General features: G+C 44.8%; 1 protein-coding gene across 2 annotated transcripts in view; it reads left to right on the forward strand.

Moving 5' to 3' along the window:
• The first annotated feature begins 9,574 nt into the window (after positions 1-9,574).
• The window catches only part of LRP5 (LDL receptor related protein 5), a 135,810-nt gene continuing 128,364 nt past the window's right edge, over positions 9,575-17,020 (forward strand). Inside the window, exon 1 of one of the 2 annotated variants that reach the window (XM_048949683.1) lies at positions 9,575-9,774. In XM_048949683.1, coding sequence (XP_048805640.1) covers positions 9,693-9,774 — 82 coding nt within the window. In that variant the 5' untranslated portion in view covers positions 9,575-9,692. Of the gene's footprint in view, positions 9,775-10,443; positions 10,575-17,020 lie in introns of those variants that run through there. The other variant, XM_048949684.1, reaches the window with a different exon arrangement.

Here is a 17,020-nt window from a genome sequence, read left to right on the forward strand (position 1 = left end):
AGGTCTTTGTTCTTTTTGGCCCCCCAAACAGGCTACAGTATTTAAGAACTAGAGCTGGTCTGGCTCCTGCTTCCCAGTTAGCTGAAATTCCATAGGATGTGGCTTCTCTGCTTTTCCTCTCTAGTCCTCCAAGACAAGACTCTAATGTTCCAAATACAACCACTTCAGAGAGAAGGCACAGGCAGATTTCCCCACACCTTAGTTCTCCAAGCAAGTGACTTGAGTGCTCTCCCTTCGACCAAAATGTGAAACACTGAGGGCATTCCATGGCTTCCTACTGAAATGAACTGCTTTAGATTTAGCTATCCCTTGCCTTGTTTGAATTGCAAATTATTCGAAGATAATAGACGTTTTAGTTTGAGAAGGATGAGTTCTGATATATTACACCAAGTAGACTGATGGTCATATTTCAGCCTACTGTTTTTGGAGGCTTGAAATAAAACATTTGGTTTTCCTCAAACCAAGCTGCTTAATAACCTGTTGCAGCCTACGCCTACTAATCATCTCAGACACACAGCTGCTGCCCCTTTATAAACATTTTTTTTTTTTCTTTTTTCCATGGCTTTCCTTCTTGAGGTTGATCTTTTAGTCTTGAAAACAAGGAGCTTGCACTTTATCTGTCAAGTAGCCATCTTATACTTTCCACTATGACTTTTTCTTGCCCAGTTGCTAAGGATCCTTTATTCCTGTTGTGCTTTCCCTTTATTTTTCATTTGGTTTTGTGTTGTTTCAGAGTTTATAGTGTCTCTTCACAATAATAATAGATGTCTGTGTGGCTTCTCACGTCACAGAATGTGTAGACCAAAGCAACATCAACCATTGTTGAACTGGGCCCATTCACATGAGATGGCAATGCATTTTAGAAATCTTATAGCACTTAAGGGAAGAGAATGATTAATAGTGATTTTTGTTCTGTGGATGCTTTTGTCTGCCTCACTAATGAACTGATGGACCTGGTTGTAGGTGTTATATGGTGGTCTTTACTTGTGCACTTGAAAATAGTGATATTCCAGGACAGCATTGGAGTCTATCCTGCTGAGTGGAAGAGAGAGAAGACCTTACTGACAATCCATAAGGCTTGGAGACAGGAAACTTGAGGTCATGGGGAAAAGTATGTGCAGTAGCTGGATGGGCATCTTGTCATCCTGCAAAACCAAAGGGTAACACCAGACTTTTGAAGAGCCGCAGAGACTTTCCAAATCCTGTGGCTTCTTCCCCTGTGTGGAGAGGATTTATGCACAATGACTGTAAAAATGCCAAGAAGTACTGCCTGGTCTAGGTGATTGATCTCATGGCATTCAGAGTCAGCATCTGATGATTTTTTTCCATCACTTACAGCCCTATCTACATCTTTCCTCTTTTTTTTTTTTTTTCTTAGTGAGTATTCTGTTAATAACCTAATATAATGGCTTTGTAAGAAAATATTAAAATCAGAGTAAGTAAGGGAGAAGATGGACCTCAGGAGGTCAGATTCCCTGTGCCCCAGCTTCAGGACAGAATGGGCAGTGTGCAGTAAATTTTAGAGGTGTTTGTCTTGCTGGATTGCTGAAATCTCTGCTAGGACTGGTTCCTGACTCTCACATCTATTCCAGCTATACTTATTACTGTTATATTTTTCCTTTCTTCAAAGCCGAACCTCCCTTGCTGTGGTTTGAGCTTCCTGACCTGTTAACCAAGGACATAGAGGGTAGATCTTTTCTCTTTACAGAAATGAATATGTTTTCACTTTTCCTCTTTCCTATAGACCAGCCAATCCTGATGACTACTGCAGCTACTGATGCAGTTTTCCGATGAATATCACAGCTACTCTGTAGTATTTTCATCCAACCCATATTTTCCTGGTAGATGCTTCCAAATGGTGTGTTAGTTTTGTTTTCTCTTGGAATTGAATTAAGCAAGTCATGTTTCTGAGTCCTCCCTTTTCCCTTTCAAAGATGAGCACTCTCTTTATGGCTCTTCTGCTTCCCAGAAGCACTTCTAATCCTGCATGAGCTGTCAGAGGTCACCAGCAATAGCTCTAAAGTTTCTCCTAAATGTCCTAGTTTTTAGTTAGATTAAATTAATTCTGTGTACCACATCTTTTCTATTCTTTCCAGTGTGAGGTTTTTCCCCATGCTGCTGTTGTTGAATGCCTTGATCCATAGTGATTGTTTTAATAGATACTGAAGCAAAAAGTTCATTACAAACTATGCCTGTTTTGTGACAACCAGCAAGAGCTTTCATTGCTTTATAATAACTCAGTTCCTCACTTGTTTTCCTTTTACTGTTGTATCAGTGCAAGCTTGGTCATCATTCTTCACCATGCCAACTGTATTTTACTTTTTGCTGTGGCCTCCTTGATTTTTATATCTGTACTGTACTGTTGTAAGGAAAATCCGAAAAGGAGAGGTGAAAATCAGTAAATCAAAGGTCTAGCTCTGCAATGAAGTCAGCAAATTGAGGGAACTAGCGGAAGTTTCTTGTGAAGACTTCGTTTTTCCATGGACCAAGACTTTAACTCAGTCATGTCTTCCCCTTTGTCAAGGTGTTCTAATGCATTGACTTAAGCAATTGTTCCAATTTCATCCAAAAATCCAAGAAGTAATAAAGCCTCAACTCTTCTATTACCTAAGCAGAATATTGTATCCTCTCTATTGTGATTGATCGATATCACACTGATACTTCCTAAGTAACAAAAATTCTTGTGCATAGGTTCTGAGCTCCTGAGTGATGCTTCAGCACCACGTTCCTGAGTCTCTGTGAGTGGTGGGCTGTACGACTGTGTCAGAATGCATGTCTATTACATATTTGTACTGTGCAAATGTTGTATGTTTGAAGTGTAGTCGCACTATCAGAGAGGGATAGGTGAAGAAGAGCCGTAAAGAGTCCAGAATCATTCATGATTGAAAAAAACCTTGCTTACGATCAGTGAAAGATGCTACAAAAAGTTCCTATAAAACCGTGGGTGTGAGCTCGACTACCCGGAGCTGTGGTTTAGCTGATGATGCTCACCAGTGCTGCCATCTACGGGAAATTATTCTCCATTGCGGACCTTCAGGCACATCTCACACTGTTGGACTGCCGCGGAAATAACTTCTTTTTTTTGGTACAGTTTCAGTCATCTCGCTTGCCAGATAGGAAATTCCCTATAGGCATATTATATGTTCTTAGATTTTACAAAGTGCTGAGCAGATCATGTTCAAGAAAATGCTAAGTGCAGTGAACTTGTGTGTATCTACACCAGTGTAAATCTTGTAGAAAACTTTATCACCACTCCTTTCCCATTTACTCCTGTCTGCAAATTTTCCCTTATATGTCACCTTCCTTTTTTTCTCCCTTACCTTCCACATACTTTCCTTGGCAGCTGCCAGGAGCACTCATCATAACCCCATCAAGAACCACTCCAAGTGCTGTCAGCAGGTAGAGTTCACGTAACAGATTGTTTTCAGGATCAGTTTCGACATCCATTTTAATATCTAAATAGTCATGGCTCTGAGCAGTATCGTGGGGCCTTTCCCATTGCACACAAGAAAGATTCCTATCTTGCCATGACAGAGCAAGTCCTGCCTGGCATCTGAATTGCCCACCAAAATTAGTCAGGCAGTAAATAGTTGAGTGTGGCTTCACGTTTGCTTACAACAGGCCGCACCTTAAGTACCTTTCAAAAGTTAAAGAAATTTTGTTCATGCTGCAAAAGTCAAAGAAACAACCTTTATCTGTGACCTCATCTATAGCATAGTTAAGGGTGGCATCTTACCATCAGTTTGTTCTAAATCATGGAATCATAAAGGTTGGAAAGGCCCACTAAGATCATCTGGTCCAAACATCAGCCCATATTCATTCTGATACTATTTCTATGATTCCTAAATCTTCTAGTCTTACAGCATGCGACTTGATGATGCTTTCAGTGGTGGAGGTGAGTTTTATCTGTTAAGATAGGAATGAATGTAACAGGCGTGTGTTAACAGACCATCATGTTTTGCAATGTTTCCTCTGTACACCCAATTTACTCTGAAAGGGTGATCACACTACAAAGGCTGCAGGCTCCACAGCCACCCAGATTCCATGGTCACACAGACTGTAGCAGGTTATTTTTATAGTATTACTTTATTATTTTTATTCTATTTTACTATTTTTATAGTATTATTTTAGATGTTGGGTATTAACCATGATTGACTGGGGATAAGGTGAGGCAGGACCTGGCTGTTATGTGAATAAATGCTGTGTCTCTGAGGACAGATGGATTCCAGATTTACCTCCTGCACTCCCAGTAATGTGGGTTCCTCAGCAGCTCAAGTATGACTGTGTGGAGATTTTATTTGCAACCATTGACTGGAATTTTACCATCAGTATCAAACCTGTGGTACACAGAGCAAAGAAGGCAAGCATGTGAACGTCAGGTTGCAGTGAATTGAATGCTGTGATGAAAAGCCAGTTACCATGGGTGGGCAGATGGAAGGTAGGGAGTGATCACTTGTATATACCACTGAGTGCATAATGCTTTTCTTCCAAAAATGAGACAGAGTTACTCGGTTCTTTTGAAGGATTCTGAAGCTCTTTTCTCACTCTACTTGGTACAAGACACCTGTGCTGTGCAAGGATGCTTGGAGCAGCATAAAGACACATAAAGGTGCTGGACTAAACCACAGCACTTCTCTGTGACGCATTCAGCATCTGTTCTTGCATCCTCATAATGTGACCAGCTGTGTTACATTAATCCTGCATTTGGAGAAGGAATCTCGGGGTGTGCTTTATCCTACATCATGACTAAAGCTAAGCTGCTTAAGTGATTCCCATGTGATGGATAGCATTGGAGTGAGGCTCAAGAAACCTGCCACTGCCTACTGCTGTAAGGCCTTAGGTGATACCTTGTGGCAATGAGTGTGCAAATGTAAAGTTTTAGGTCACTGCAAGCACTGCAGAAAGGGAGATGCATAGCTGCACAAACCGACCTACTTGGTTGGTTGCTCAGACACAGCGGAGGCTGGAGTTAACCTCGCAGTCTGGAGCAGGCAGAACATATTATAGTTGACTTTTCATTTGAATTTATGTGTTTCACTTGGGGATTTTTACAGTACTCCCTGAATACTTGTCTCTGTGCCGATTCCTTTAACTTTTGCTGACACTTTGAATTTCCACTGCAATGTTGGAGTAATAAAAGATGGCTCTTCATAAAGAGCATGGGACAAAGAGAACTGTGATGCACTTTGTGTTCAGTCACTCTCGTAGTTCCCTTATTTGCTGTCAAGGGGATAATTTTTCCCTTCTTTGGAACAGAATTTTGTAGACTAAGAACTAGACAGAAAGTGTGGCTCCAACACCAGAAATGGTTAATTTTATAAGCAGCTCCAAAAAGGTAGCTGGAATGGAGGCTTAAACAGCAACACTTGCTCGTGCAGCACAGAGAAATGCGATGACTGCTGTTCTGGTAGCTTCAACAGGAAGTGTAGTTACGACCAGAAAAGCATTCGGAGTCCAAGAATCACCACCAAAAAACCCACTGAACTATTTTTATATTTTCAGGACTTTTTATGGTGACATGTTCCTCCTCCTCAGGCAGTGCCAGCTCCTCTGTTCCTGAGGCTGCTAGCTTGCAGGAGGCTTTGGGAACAGGCTCTTTATCCTCACCATCTCGCTAACACAGAATACCCTTAGGACACTTTTAAGATTTAAAAAAAAAAAAAAAGTATGAGATTTCCTCTTGCAAACCTGTCAGCCACCTCTCCTTTAGCTCATTTCTCTGGGAAGGCTCTGTCCCATAGTACTCTGATCTCCTGATTCACAGTGTCTCCAGGTTTTCCAGTCTGTAGCTGCCATAACCTCACTGGGGTAATGATGCTGGAAATGGCTGCACTAGAAATGCAAGGGCTGTAATTCCAGGCATGGCACTTGCCTATGAAGGAGAGTACTCCAGATCATACATGCATGATTCTCTACAGTTATATCTATAATGCAGATGTGCTCTTCTGCTTGCCTGACTAGGCTCCAAAAAGAATAGCTTTCTTGTTATTTAGCCATCACCCATTTCTGACCAACAGAGTAGGAGATGATGGTAACATTTCCACACTGTATCAGACAGCTTAAATAACTGCACTGCCACTAATTAGTTCTGAACTAATTGTGTTGTTTAACACCTAAGAAGCCTCTTTTTCCAAAGCAGTGCCAGAAGTTCCCGTAACCTCAGGCCTTGCTTGTGCTGTGCTTACTTTCACAGGGAGCAACAGTCCGAACCAGGAAGATGGATAAAAGAAGAGGGGAATGCTGCCATTACTAACAGGCAGAATATGAGCAACTGGTGTTGGAGAAGCCACTGAGTGCTGCCTGTAGAATCTGGCAGATGGCCCAAGCTTTCTGAAGCATGTCCTGATGAGTCCATGACCTCACCCACACCTTGCTAAAGTTTCTTTAGGTGTCTTCCTGGGAGGTGTGATCTTAACTATGGCTGTTGTATGTATATGTTGTCCTCCTCATGTCTATTTTTTGAAGGAGATGAGGGAACCTTCATCCAGACAGTATTTTTCTCCATCATTTCTAACTTACTGTAGACTATCTATACACAATTTCACCTGTGATAAATGATGAGAAGGACTAAAAATCCCTCTATATGTTTAGCTTGATGCTGCATTCTGTCTGAAAGCTGGGTGAGGAAGTATGAAGACCTATATCTCAGATGCTGGAATAGGAAAGTGACCCTCCTATGGCCTTAGAGGAGGAAACTGTTTTGTTTCTGTCTTTTTTTTTACAGTTCTCTTTGCATCCCCTTTGCAAATCACCACAGAACCTCTTCAGCCTGTTTGGATCTAGTGACTTTGTCTTCAGTAAACAGTGCTGCCCAAGAGGAATAAAGATGCATGCCTAGGTACTGATATTTGCCATAAAATAAACCTGTGTGTCATTTATAAGGCAGTAAATTCACTTTAGGGGCTTCTGCAGTTGTCATTAAGTGTTTAGCTCTACAGGAGCTCAGAGTTCTGGCAGCTGGGAGAGGAGAACGCTGTAAACTGGAGTAGGAGAGAGAAATCCAGAAGGAGTAAATATGTAGAAAGCATTTAGAGCATTTCAGTCGAGCCAAGTTTTCCAGCTGTGGTGGGATGGCAAGGTTATCCTGGAGGACATCCCTGGGAGCTCAGATACAGCTGGGCTCTTTGTTTTCCCTTCTAAGCCTCTGCACTTCCCTCCTTTCTCTGTCAGGGACGACAACAATGGCAGAAAACAAGAGCTGGCCTGCCTGCAGCTCCGGGGGGAGTGCTGGGCTTGCAGTCTACATTTCTCCCCTTCCTTCTTTGCACAGCCAGGCCCCAAATCTGCTGCAGCTTTCTCTATGTTACGCAGAAAGGATGAAAGGAAAATTATTCTCCCTGCCCCTTTTATGTCGGGGAAACTGAGGAAGTGCTACACTGTGACTTGCTCAGGTCTACGTAAGAAAAGTTAGATATGGGGCACTGGCTCTGTGCTTGGAGTCCTCTGTGCTGGGAGCATACAACCTTCTCAGAAAGGAATCCCTCTTTCTTCAAATAAGAAAAAGGGGGCAAAAATGAGGCCTGCTAAGACTATTTTTAACCTGTTTTTTACTTTCTAACAAACGTATGTCAGACATTTCAGGAATGTCACAGCTTTGCTTTCCCTGGCTTTGCTGGAGGAATTCTTGGAGGACTGGCACAAAGGTGGGAGACAGCTTCCTCAGCATGGAGGTCAGGCTTCTTTTCACAGCTGCCCAAATTTTATTTTCTCCTAATACCCCTGCAACATATGAATGCGTTAATGCTGCATCTTTGTGATTGGTGAAATACTGAGCTCTTGGCTGCTACTAGATTTGCCATCACTCCAGATTGTGATAAAATGTCCTTTTAGCAAAGGTGTTGCTATTAAAGTCACAAAGAAGCATAAACTTAATATCTGATAAATATAAAATCTGGTAAGTCTGTCTTTCCGAGCTGCCTACCTCCATAGCCTAGTCTCCCTTTCCTTTGTTTCAGCTTTCAGAGACTGCCCCCTAGTCTGTTAATTGGAGGAGGAAGAGGATTGCCAAGCAAGAACATCACACTCTGAAAATAAGTTTTCATTTGAGCTCTGTGCTACTGCAAAGAATGAACTTTCACATGGTATGAAGCTCTGTGGGCTAGGTGAATAGTCCTCCATCACAGCAAAGGTTGTTGTGGGGCTCTGAGCAGCCACCAGTGGGTCTTCTCAGTCTCAGTAACTTTCCTTACAGCAAGTACTTTCCTTTGAAAAATGCTGGTCTCTGTTGAAATCTCTCAGTCAGCATCATCTTTAGCTCTTCATACAAAGTTTTGCCATTAGTATTTCACAGTGGGCTCTGGTTTATTGCAGAACTTCTATCAAGGAAGACAAGCTGCTGGCTTTCCTGTCTTGAAGAACACTGAGATTTCTCCAGATTTGAAATGTCACCTGGAATCAGCCCTCTTTAAAATAAGCATTCTTTATGTATTTAACAAGCAGCAAAGTAGAGCAGAAAGCTTTATTTTCCGTTGTAGGTTGGTGTGAAGGTCAGCCCTATAGACCTTCTGTAACTCCTGAACACTATCCCAACATTAAACCCTTCTTAGGAAAGGAGGAAACCTAAAGGAAGCCTGCATCTGTTAACCATCGGGTCCCAAAAGAATTCATGAGCTTTTGGTCCCACTTTTTGAGATGGGCAGGGGTCCATAGGTCTCTAAGAAGAAATCTCAACCATGGTTGCAGAACCTACAGCGAGGCAGATCTATAAGGACACGGCCACTGTCTGGGGAACCTCTGAAAGGAAAAGCAACTTTTAAACATCTATTGTCTAAGTGCTTGCACGTGATTTACGGCTTGACTGTGATTTACAAGGGGATCCCTTGTTGATTGACTTGTGTATAGACTGCAGCAACTTTGTTTCCTAAGGTAAATTTGGTGTTGGCACAAGGGAAAATGGAGGCTCCAAGGGAAATCCTTGACTCCATCCATGCTGCCGAGGTGTTTGTGGTAGCTGGGTGTGAGGAAGGAGTGGGATGTGTGGGGGGCAGGTGGCACAGCTCAGCTCCTGGCATGGCATCCGAGGCCTCGTGTCACAGAACAACTTCTGCCCCATTTCTCACTGGTAATGTATGTGTATCAACAGGCAACGTGTTTGATGGGGAAAAAGCGACTGAACTGCTGCTGAAAAGTGACTTCCTTTGCGATGCAGACACGGAGTGTTGAGGAAATGCTTGTATCGCTGGGAAGAGGAAGGTGAAGGAAAACCCCCACCTCGGAAGAAAGCAGCTGCTTTTCTTCGTGGACGAAGGAGCAGGTATGGACACACTCAATGCAGATGCACGAGTAGTTTCTTTGTAAACACACAGCGAGCTCTTTTCTCTGCCCCTTCTCGTGTTCCCCTCATGAAGGAAAAAAAACCCAAACCCAAAAACAAAACCAACAGACGAATGTCTCCAGAAAGCGCGAGCAGCCCCGAGCCGAACCGCCGCTCCCCGCCAGGTGCACAGCGCGGGCCTGTGCGAGCGCACGGCTCCTCCCCGGGCTGCCGCGCGAGCGGGAGAATCCCAGCCCCCTTCAGGGAGGCAGGAGCGGGGGGGCAGGCGAAGAAGGAGGAGGAGGAGGAGGAGGAGGAGGGCCGGGCGCGGCGCCTCCCCCTTCCCGCCTCCCTCCCCGCCGAGCGCAGCGCCCCGAGCATGGAACCTGCCTGAGACGCTCGGCGGGCTCCGCTCCGGCAGCTGCTGCTGCGGCACAACATGGAGGCGGCGCCGCCGCTCCTGCTGCTGCTGCGGCTCCTGGCCGCCTCGGTGCTGCGCTGCGAGCCGGGCTCGGCCGGGGGTGAGTGCCGTGGGAAGGGAAGGGGGGGTGGGGGGAGCGGCGGCAGAGGGAGCTTCTGCCCCTTTTGTTGGCGGAGTTTGGAGAAACTTCCCCAGAACTCCGCCGGGGAGAGACGCGCACATGGACGGGACGGGCAGAGCGGGCTCCCCGGGGGCGGCTGCGGGAGGGCGGGGAGGCGGCGCGTCGCGTGCCCCCATAGCCCGGCTCCTCCCGGCCCGGGGTGCGGGGGGCCCCGCCGCACGCAGAGGCCTCCCGTTCCCTCCTCGCAGGGCCGCTTCCCCCGGGGACCGGGCTGCGGAGGGGGGGGCTCTCGGTGGCCGCGTCCGGTCGCAAAAAAGAGACAAAAGTCGTGTGCGCGTCCCCCCCCGCCCCCCCTTCGCCGCGCCGCGTTTCCGCGGTCCCGGATTTCTGCGGGGTTTGGAGGCGCTGGTGTCGGGTGTCGCTCACGGGCGGAATCTGAGGCTCGGCGAGGCTGCGGAGGGGGGTGGGGGAACGGCGAGCCCCCCCCCCGCGCAGCCGGGCTCCGTCTGCGGGCCGTGGGCGGCGGGCGGGCGCTGGGCTCCGCGGGGCTGCGCGCCGCACGTGCGGGGCTCCGGCTGGGCGCTGCGCCTCGCTGCGGAGCTTTGCCGGCTGGCTGGGGAAAGTCGGCGGCGCGGCCAGGAGGGCAGAACGGCACCCCGGGGCCTCTTTTATTGGGCCACCCACCTTTCTGAAGCGGCTGCGATTATTAATGCTGTCATTGGGAGCGATGACCGTTGGCTGCTTGCATCGCCGCTCTCTATTTTTAGTTGGAACTCCATGTAGGTGCGTGTTATGTTTTGCTTGTTCTGTCCTGTTTATACAAGAAAGATGTCCGTCTCAGGATGTCCCTTCTTCTAACCCTAACCTCGGTCTTCCAGGTAGTTTCAGAAAACCCAAAATGCGACTCACTCCATTCTGAGCACTTGTGTTGGTGAGATGATGTTCCTACTTGAGTGAGTTAAGCTATGCAGCTTTAGCAAGAAAGAAGTGAACTCCCTGTTTTATGTGGAGGGTGAGGAGCACACGGTGTTCCTTGGGGCTGCCACATGTTTGCTTGCTGGTCTTATGAACACCTTTAAAATATTCAGTGTCCTTTGACTGGATATAAGAAAGAAGGTTTTTACAATAAGGGCAGTGAGGCACTGGCACAGGTTGCCCATAGAGGTGGTGGATGCCCCATGCCAGGAGATACCCAAGGTCAGAGAGGGCGGGCTCTGAGCACCTGATCTAGTGTAGGCGTCCCTGTTCACTGCAGGAAAGTTGGACCAGATGGCCTTTAAGAGTCCTTTCCAACTCATGCGATTCTCTGATTCCTGCTTATTAAGGAGATAACTTTTAGTAGTCTAGGTTAATAGCGTAATTCAGTTCACAGTGACATTAAGTTGTAACTCGGAGGATGAATTTGATTCATCTCACTGTAGAAGCAGCATTTCCATTATTGTGGCACTCAGTCGCTGCCTTCCAGACCTATTTGTGAAGCTGTGACCCCTGTGAGCCCCAGGGATGAGCGTGCTGTGTGCACGTGGGCAGAGCAGCTGTGAGCGTGCTGAGGAGGCTCCTGCTTCCAGCTCCCGGCCCTGTGAGCAGACGCCTGAGTTTAAGGGGCTTTTACCTCTCAGAAGTATTTCGATGTGCTTATCTCACAAGTATGTAAATAGATCTCGGCAGGATTGGGGATGTTCTGGAACTTCTCTGGTGTTGAAGCTTCTGCATAGTTCAGCTTGGTAGAGTAGATTTGGAATGCTTTGGCCATGAAATAACTTTACTGTGGAGCAGTGTCCTTGCTCTGTATGTGGTCGTGGCAGGAGTTGGTTTTATTAATGTGGCTTGGAGTAATGATAAACCTCTGCAAGACGTGTGTTGTGCTGACCTGGAGGTGAGGCAGAGTGATTGCTGCACTTGGTGCTTCTGTGGAGGGAGGGTTCTCTGCCTCTGATATGGCAAGGATGTATTTTTGTCTGAAAATATTTAAGTGCTTAATGCTGTATAGCAGATGTTTTATGTCTGGCTCTTAAAAAGTAGAAGCGTTTGAAATAACTCTCGTTAAAACGTTACCTTCAGCAAGAATTGCTCTTAAATTCACTGGAGCTCAGTTAGCTGCTGCCTGTGGTGTGCTGCATTGGGAGATAGTGATTTTCTTTAATGGAATGATGATTTGCCCAATACCACGACATGCTGAATAGTGACAGCTGAACAGAGGAGTGTGCTGGATCATCACAGAAGCTTGGAGCTCGGGATGCACTGTGAAATAAAAAATGCACTTGAGCACAGCCCTTACAATGGCTTTTAATTCATACTGATTTTCTTGAGATAATGTAAAACTGATGAAACTTCTCACTGTGCCTGAGTGTGGAATGCAGCAAGATGGAACACGTGCTTAATTTGGTGACGAGGGAATGCGCTGTGTGGGAGTCCCTATGACTTCAGTGCAGCTTCAGTCAGTCCGTCATTGGCTCAGGGATCTTTTCTGGCAACCACTGCCAGCACAATGCGAGTCATGGGCACAGGTCCTCTGGGTGAGAGAGGCAACACTGGAGCTTCAGGCTTACCACAAAGTTTAAGTTCATATTTTCAGAGTGCTGGCTGCTCTGTCTCCAGACGAAGGCTTTTAGCCTCATTCAGGTATGGTGTCTGAACACATTTGCTGAGCCTGAGCACTTTAAATTTACTCTCAGGGTAGTTGTTTACGTAATGAATGCACCAGTTGGATGCATCAGGTCATACTTGAGAAGAGTGTGAATGTATTTCAGCAATAGCCCACTGTGAATTCCATCTTTGCCTTTTGCCATTTTAAAAGTTTTTTTTTTTTTTTTTTCTTAACTCAGCTGCTTTAACTTTTATTTTATGATTGTTTTTACTTGCTGATAATGTAATAGTAAAATAGGCCTTGGTGTTGCTCCAGCGGTGAGTTTTTTTTCTATCCTGCTTCTTTCTTGGATAATGCAAGCCAAGGTGACTGGTAACAAACACAGATTGTTTCTGAGAACTTGTTGTGCCTTATTGTTATGGTAAGGTCTGTCTGTAACAACAAATAAATGTTACAAAACCTCTCCTGGAATGAACGCTCACATGGCTTACAAAAGAGCCTCACAAGGGAGTCCAATGTGAATTCGTTTCTATTTAGCCAGTAATATGAAATTGAAAGTATAAATAATAATAATAATAAATCAGAAATGGCTTTGATGGCAGCAGTTTACTTTCACATTATGTCTGTATTTTTGGTATGGGTAGCATGTGGTATGAATGCAGCCTGACTGCTTGGGGTAGGGAACAGCCACTGAGTTGAAACCCAGTGTTAGCTGCACGCTGTAGGTGAGTTTGTTGCTCCTCATTATAAGACACGTCGACAATTTATGACCAGTTGTGACAGTGTTGGCTGGGGATGCTGGCTGGCCTAAGCCACGTGCTGCAGGGGCATCTGGGATGTTCCAAAGAAGTTAGAGGTGTGCCAGCTGGGAGTTCTGAACTGGGAAATGCTTCTGGGGAGCCCCGCGCTTGTCAAGTTAGCCCATGGGGAATGTCATGATAGAGCCAAAGAGCAGATTTTGAGTTTGTGAGAGGTTAAACGGTTGTAGCAAGAGGAGGAGAGAGAACTGGAAGTATGCCCCAGAAAGAGCATTGTTCCGTACAGTTTTTTGTTAGGAGTTTATGCGCCAACAATTCTTTCGGTTCCTTCTTGTACTTGGAAAACTTAGAATGAGGAACTCACCAGTGCTTCATCTTGGTGGTTTCTGTTCTCTAAAGAATAGACGGGAAATATCTGTCAAGCCACAAGATTCTACTGAGAAGTTCCAGGGAGTTCCAGGAATGAGTGCTGGGTGCGGAGGGTCTGTGTAATAAGCAGGAGTTTTAGTTTAGCTGTTGTTTCCTTTGCTCTTTCGTGGCTTGTGCTTTACCAGCCAGCGCAGGCACATGGGAGGTGGTTGTTCTGTATTAATGTTACATCCATGGATGACTTTTGCAAGGACACCAGTAAATTGACACATGCTCGGTTTAAATTGGTTAGTTTGCTCTGGATGATGAAAGAGTTAGAGCAATCAAATCCACTTGTAAGCCAGTAAATACATTATGTTAGTGTGTTACGTTAAATTAGCTTCAAGGGGACAGGCCTACAGGAATATATCAAAGAGCATCAGCTACAGTATTGCTTCATTTCAGAGTACAAAGGTTTATTGCAGTGGACAGTGCTGACAGCATGTGCAGTAGGAAGTTCCTGATGGTCTGAGACCATCGGATATTGGTATGTGTGTTTAAAGGTACCCTTGCTTAATAGCAAAGATGTTGAATACTCCTTAACTCTTTCAGGTTTCTGAAGTGTTTTAGGTCGTTTTGAATAGTCTGCTAACCTAGCATCCATTATTTATCTTTAATACATAAGGAAGTGGAGCTTCTCCAGCGTAAGTTGACTTCCTTTAGTCGATAATAGAAGTCCTTGTGGGCAGAGTTAAGGTTTTTGAGCTCTTGTCTTTCTGCTGAGCCTACGTAGGTATAACAGGCAATTCTTTAAGGAAACTATGAAGTGTGCTGCTTGTGAGCTATCTTGAAAAATGATGGATTGTTCCGTTCTGGTGAATTTGCCTGTGTGTTAGCTCGCAGTTCTCCCCTCCACTGTGAAAAGTGGAAATGTGTTTTATTTCTGTCTTTATCATGGTAGAAATGAGTAGTGTGGTTATATGAAGGGCTTGATTTTTATTTTTTTTTCCAGATTTTTCTTGGGAGTTCCTGTTAAAGGACAGGTACTGCCCTGTGAAAGTGAAGTTGTCCTAATGTGGGGGTTTTCTTTCTTCTGTTGCCATTGGTTTGAGGTTTGCATGGGGTGGCAGATGCTTGGTTACTTGGGGGGCTCCTTAATGTCTCTCCATTGGCTCAGTAGTTGCCAGAAATCTGTGATGATGGTTTCGTAGAATCATAGACTAACCGGGATTGAAAGGAACCCACAAGGACCATCAAGATTTTGGAGGCTCTCTATTGCCCCTTCTTTAGTTTGTCATGAGTGTATGTTGACTTTAATTTCTCGGTGATGTTGCATTCCATTGATGTTGCATTAATTTAAACCTCCTTTTTACAAGTGGTTTATTACACATGATAACGAAGTTGATGAATTAGCACTGACGGACTCTGGATGCTCAGACTGCAAGAATTGGACAGACCTAAAGGAGGAGAAGGCTGCAAGCGAAGACAGAAGCTTGGCTTCTTCTTTCTGTGGTGTTGAAGAGTTAGTGAAGCCGTAGTGTGTGAAGCAGGCTTTGTCTGCTTGGTGTTTGTACACCTTTCAGCTGATGAGGAAAATTTGCTGATTGAGTGGACCTGCTGAGTTAATTCCTTGGCTTGTGTTTGGGAGTTGGATTGTGTTGCTGCAACGCTGTCTTGCAGAAGTTCATTTTCTTTTCCACTGTTCTATGCTGTTGTAACTAAACCAAGGGAAAAGAAATGGAGAATACAAGAAAACAGTGCTGCTGTAACCTAAGTAATTTGAGGGGTCATTTTGGAGTTGAGAATTTGTAGTCAATCATACGTTACAGGATTTCAATTAGGCATGAGTTACGTCTAACAGCAGTGACCCACCTAAATCCTTGTCAGTAACTCAGCATACCATCTGTGCAGGTTTCAGGTTTACCTGGGTTTTGGGCTTCTGCGTGCTTTGTCCAGTACTTGTACTTTTCTTGGCCTTCATTTTGTACTAGCAAATTCTGTTCTGTCTTTCTAAATTAAAACTGTCCCGACTGGACTTCAGAGTGGGGAAAATATTTAAAAGAAATGTAATTAAGTGCTACTTTTTATGCAAAACTTCAAACTATAAAGTGTGGCTGTGAGGAAGCTAAGAGTTTCTTCTTGTAGTACCATTATAAATGGAGAGGGATACTTGGCTGAGACTGTGACAGTATGTGGATCAACTGAGACAAAATGCCTTTGTCAGACTTGTATTGCTTCCAGTTAGCCTGAGCACTGGATAACCTGGCCTCAAACTTCTGTGTCTGGAAACTGCACTTCCTGCCCCATTTCTGCCATTCCATTTTCTCTAGGTGACTCTAAGTGACCCGGTTTTGCCCTTACTGTATGAAGATGTGCTTCTTCAGTGAACTTGCTAGGCTCAAGCAGATTCTGGGGAATTCAGAACAAATGGAAGGCAAAGAGCTTTGCTGCTTCATGTGTAACTACAGGGGATGTCTGTATAACATACCAAATATTCTTTCTTAGTGCTTGTAGCTTAATACAAAAGCCAGAATGCTTGAAGAAGTCTATGAAATAGCAGCACATTTTAAATCTCACAATGAATCTTTTGTTTTATGGATGGTGTCGCCTTTAACCACTGAACTGTAGACTACCAGTGTTAAATGCATATCTGTCCCACCGTACGTTGTGCACGTTTTGCCTGGGCAGCTGTAATTTACATAACTTCAGTTATAATTCTAAAACAACCAAGAAGCTCAGGTTAGAGTTGCCTTGTGGTAGGAGTGAATTTTGACGTAATTTCTCTTATGGATAGCTCTCATTTTGCTTTTGATTTTTTCGTTTCCCCTACACGTGCTTGAAGTATATGTTTAATTTTTTTAATTCTTCTTATTTTTTGAGGGGAAAATGCATGAACAGCAGAAAACTGTTGAGGGCTTACCTGGGTGTACCTTTGCAAGAGCTATGAAAGCAAACTGAAGCGCTGTGTTAGTGGTCACAGTCTCAAGTGAGAGCCAATAGGATGAAGTGCACGTGGGTAGCAGTCTCCACTTGGAAGGTACACACAGCTGGGGGTGATTAAAAGAAGTCTGTACGTTTTCTACGTCTTCAGTAGTTGAGTTAAAGAAATCTGTGCTGTGGAGAATTTTTGTCTGTCTGGGATTTAACAGCTTGCTTTTTCTATCTGGATTAAGTTAAGGCTATGACTTATCTGTGTGCTAAAACTTAGTTTGCAGGTGTTGGAGCGCTGGAAAGTGCACATGCAGAAATAGTTAAAACATCTGGACCCATTTCGGCAGTGAGATTCAGGGAGGGTGTGGCTAATGCAGGCGTCTTTGCCTTTGGCCTGCCTGGAAACCTGTACAGACCTGGATCTTCATCTCTCCTGATCTGTGTTCTCGATAAACAGCCCCCCCGTGTCAACTGCTAACAGAAACCCTCGTGCCATAAGGATCCAGGAAATATTCCTGGATATATGTATTTTCTTCTTTCGGAGTAGATCCAGTATTCTGGAGGGGTTGTGTCAGGGTTGCAGACAAATGACTGAAGTGAG

This window comes from Lagopus muta, chromosome 6 (genome assembly GCF_023343835.1).
Source record: "Lagopus muta isolate bLagMut1 chromosome 6, bLagMut1 primary, whole genome shotgun sequence".
Taxonomy (NCBI): Eukaryota; Metazoa; Chordata; class Aves; order Galliformes; family Phasianidae; genus Lagopus; species Lagopus muta.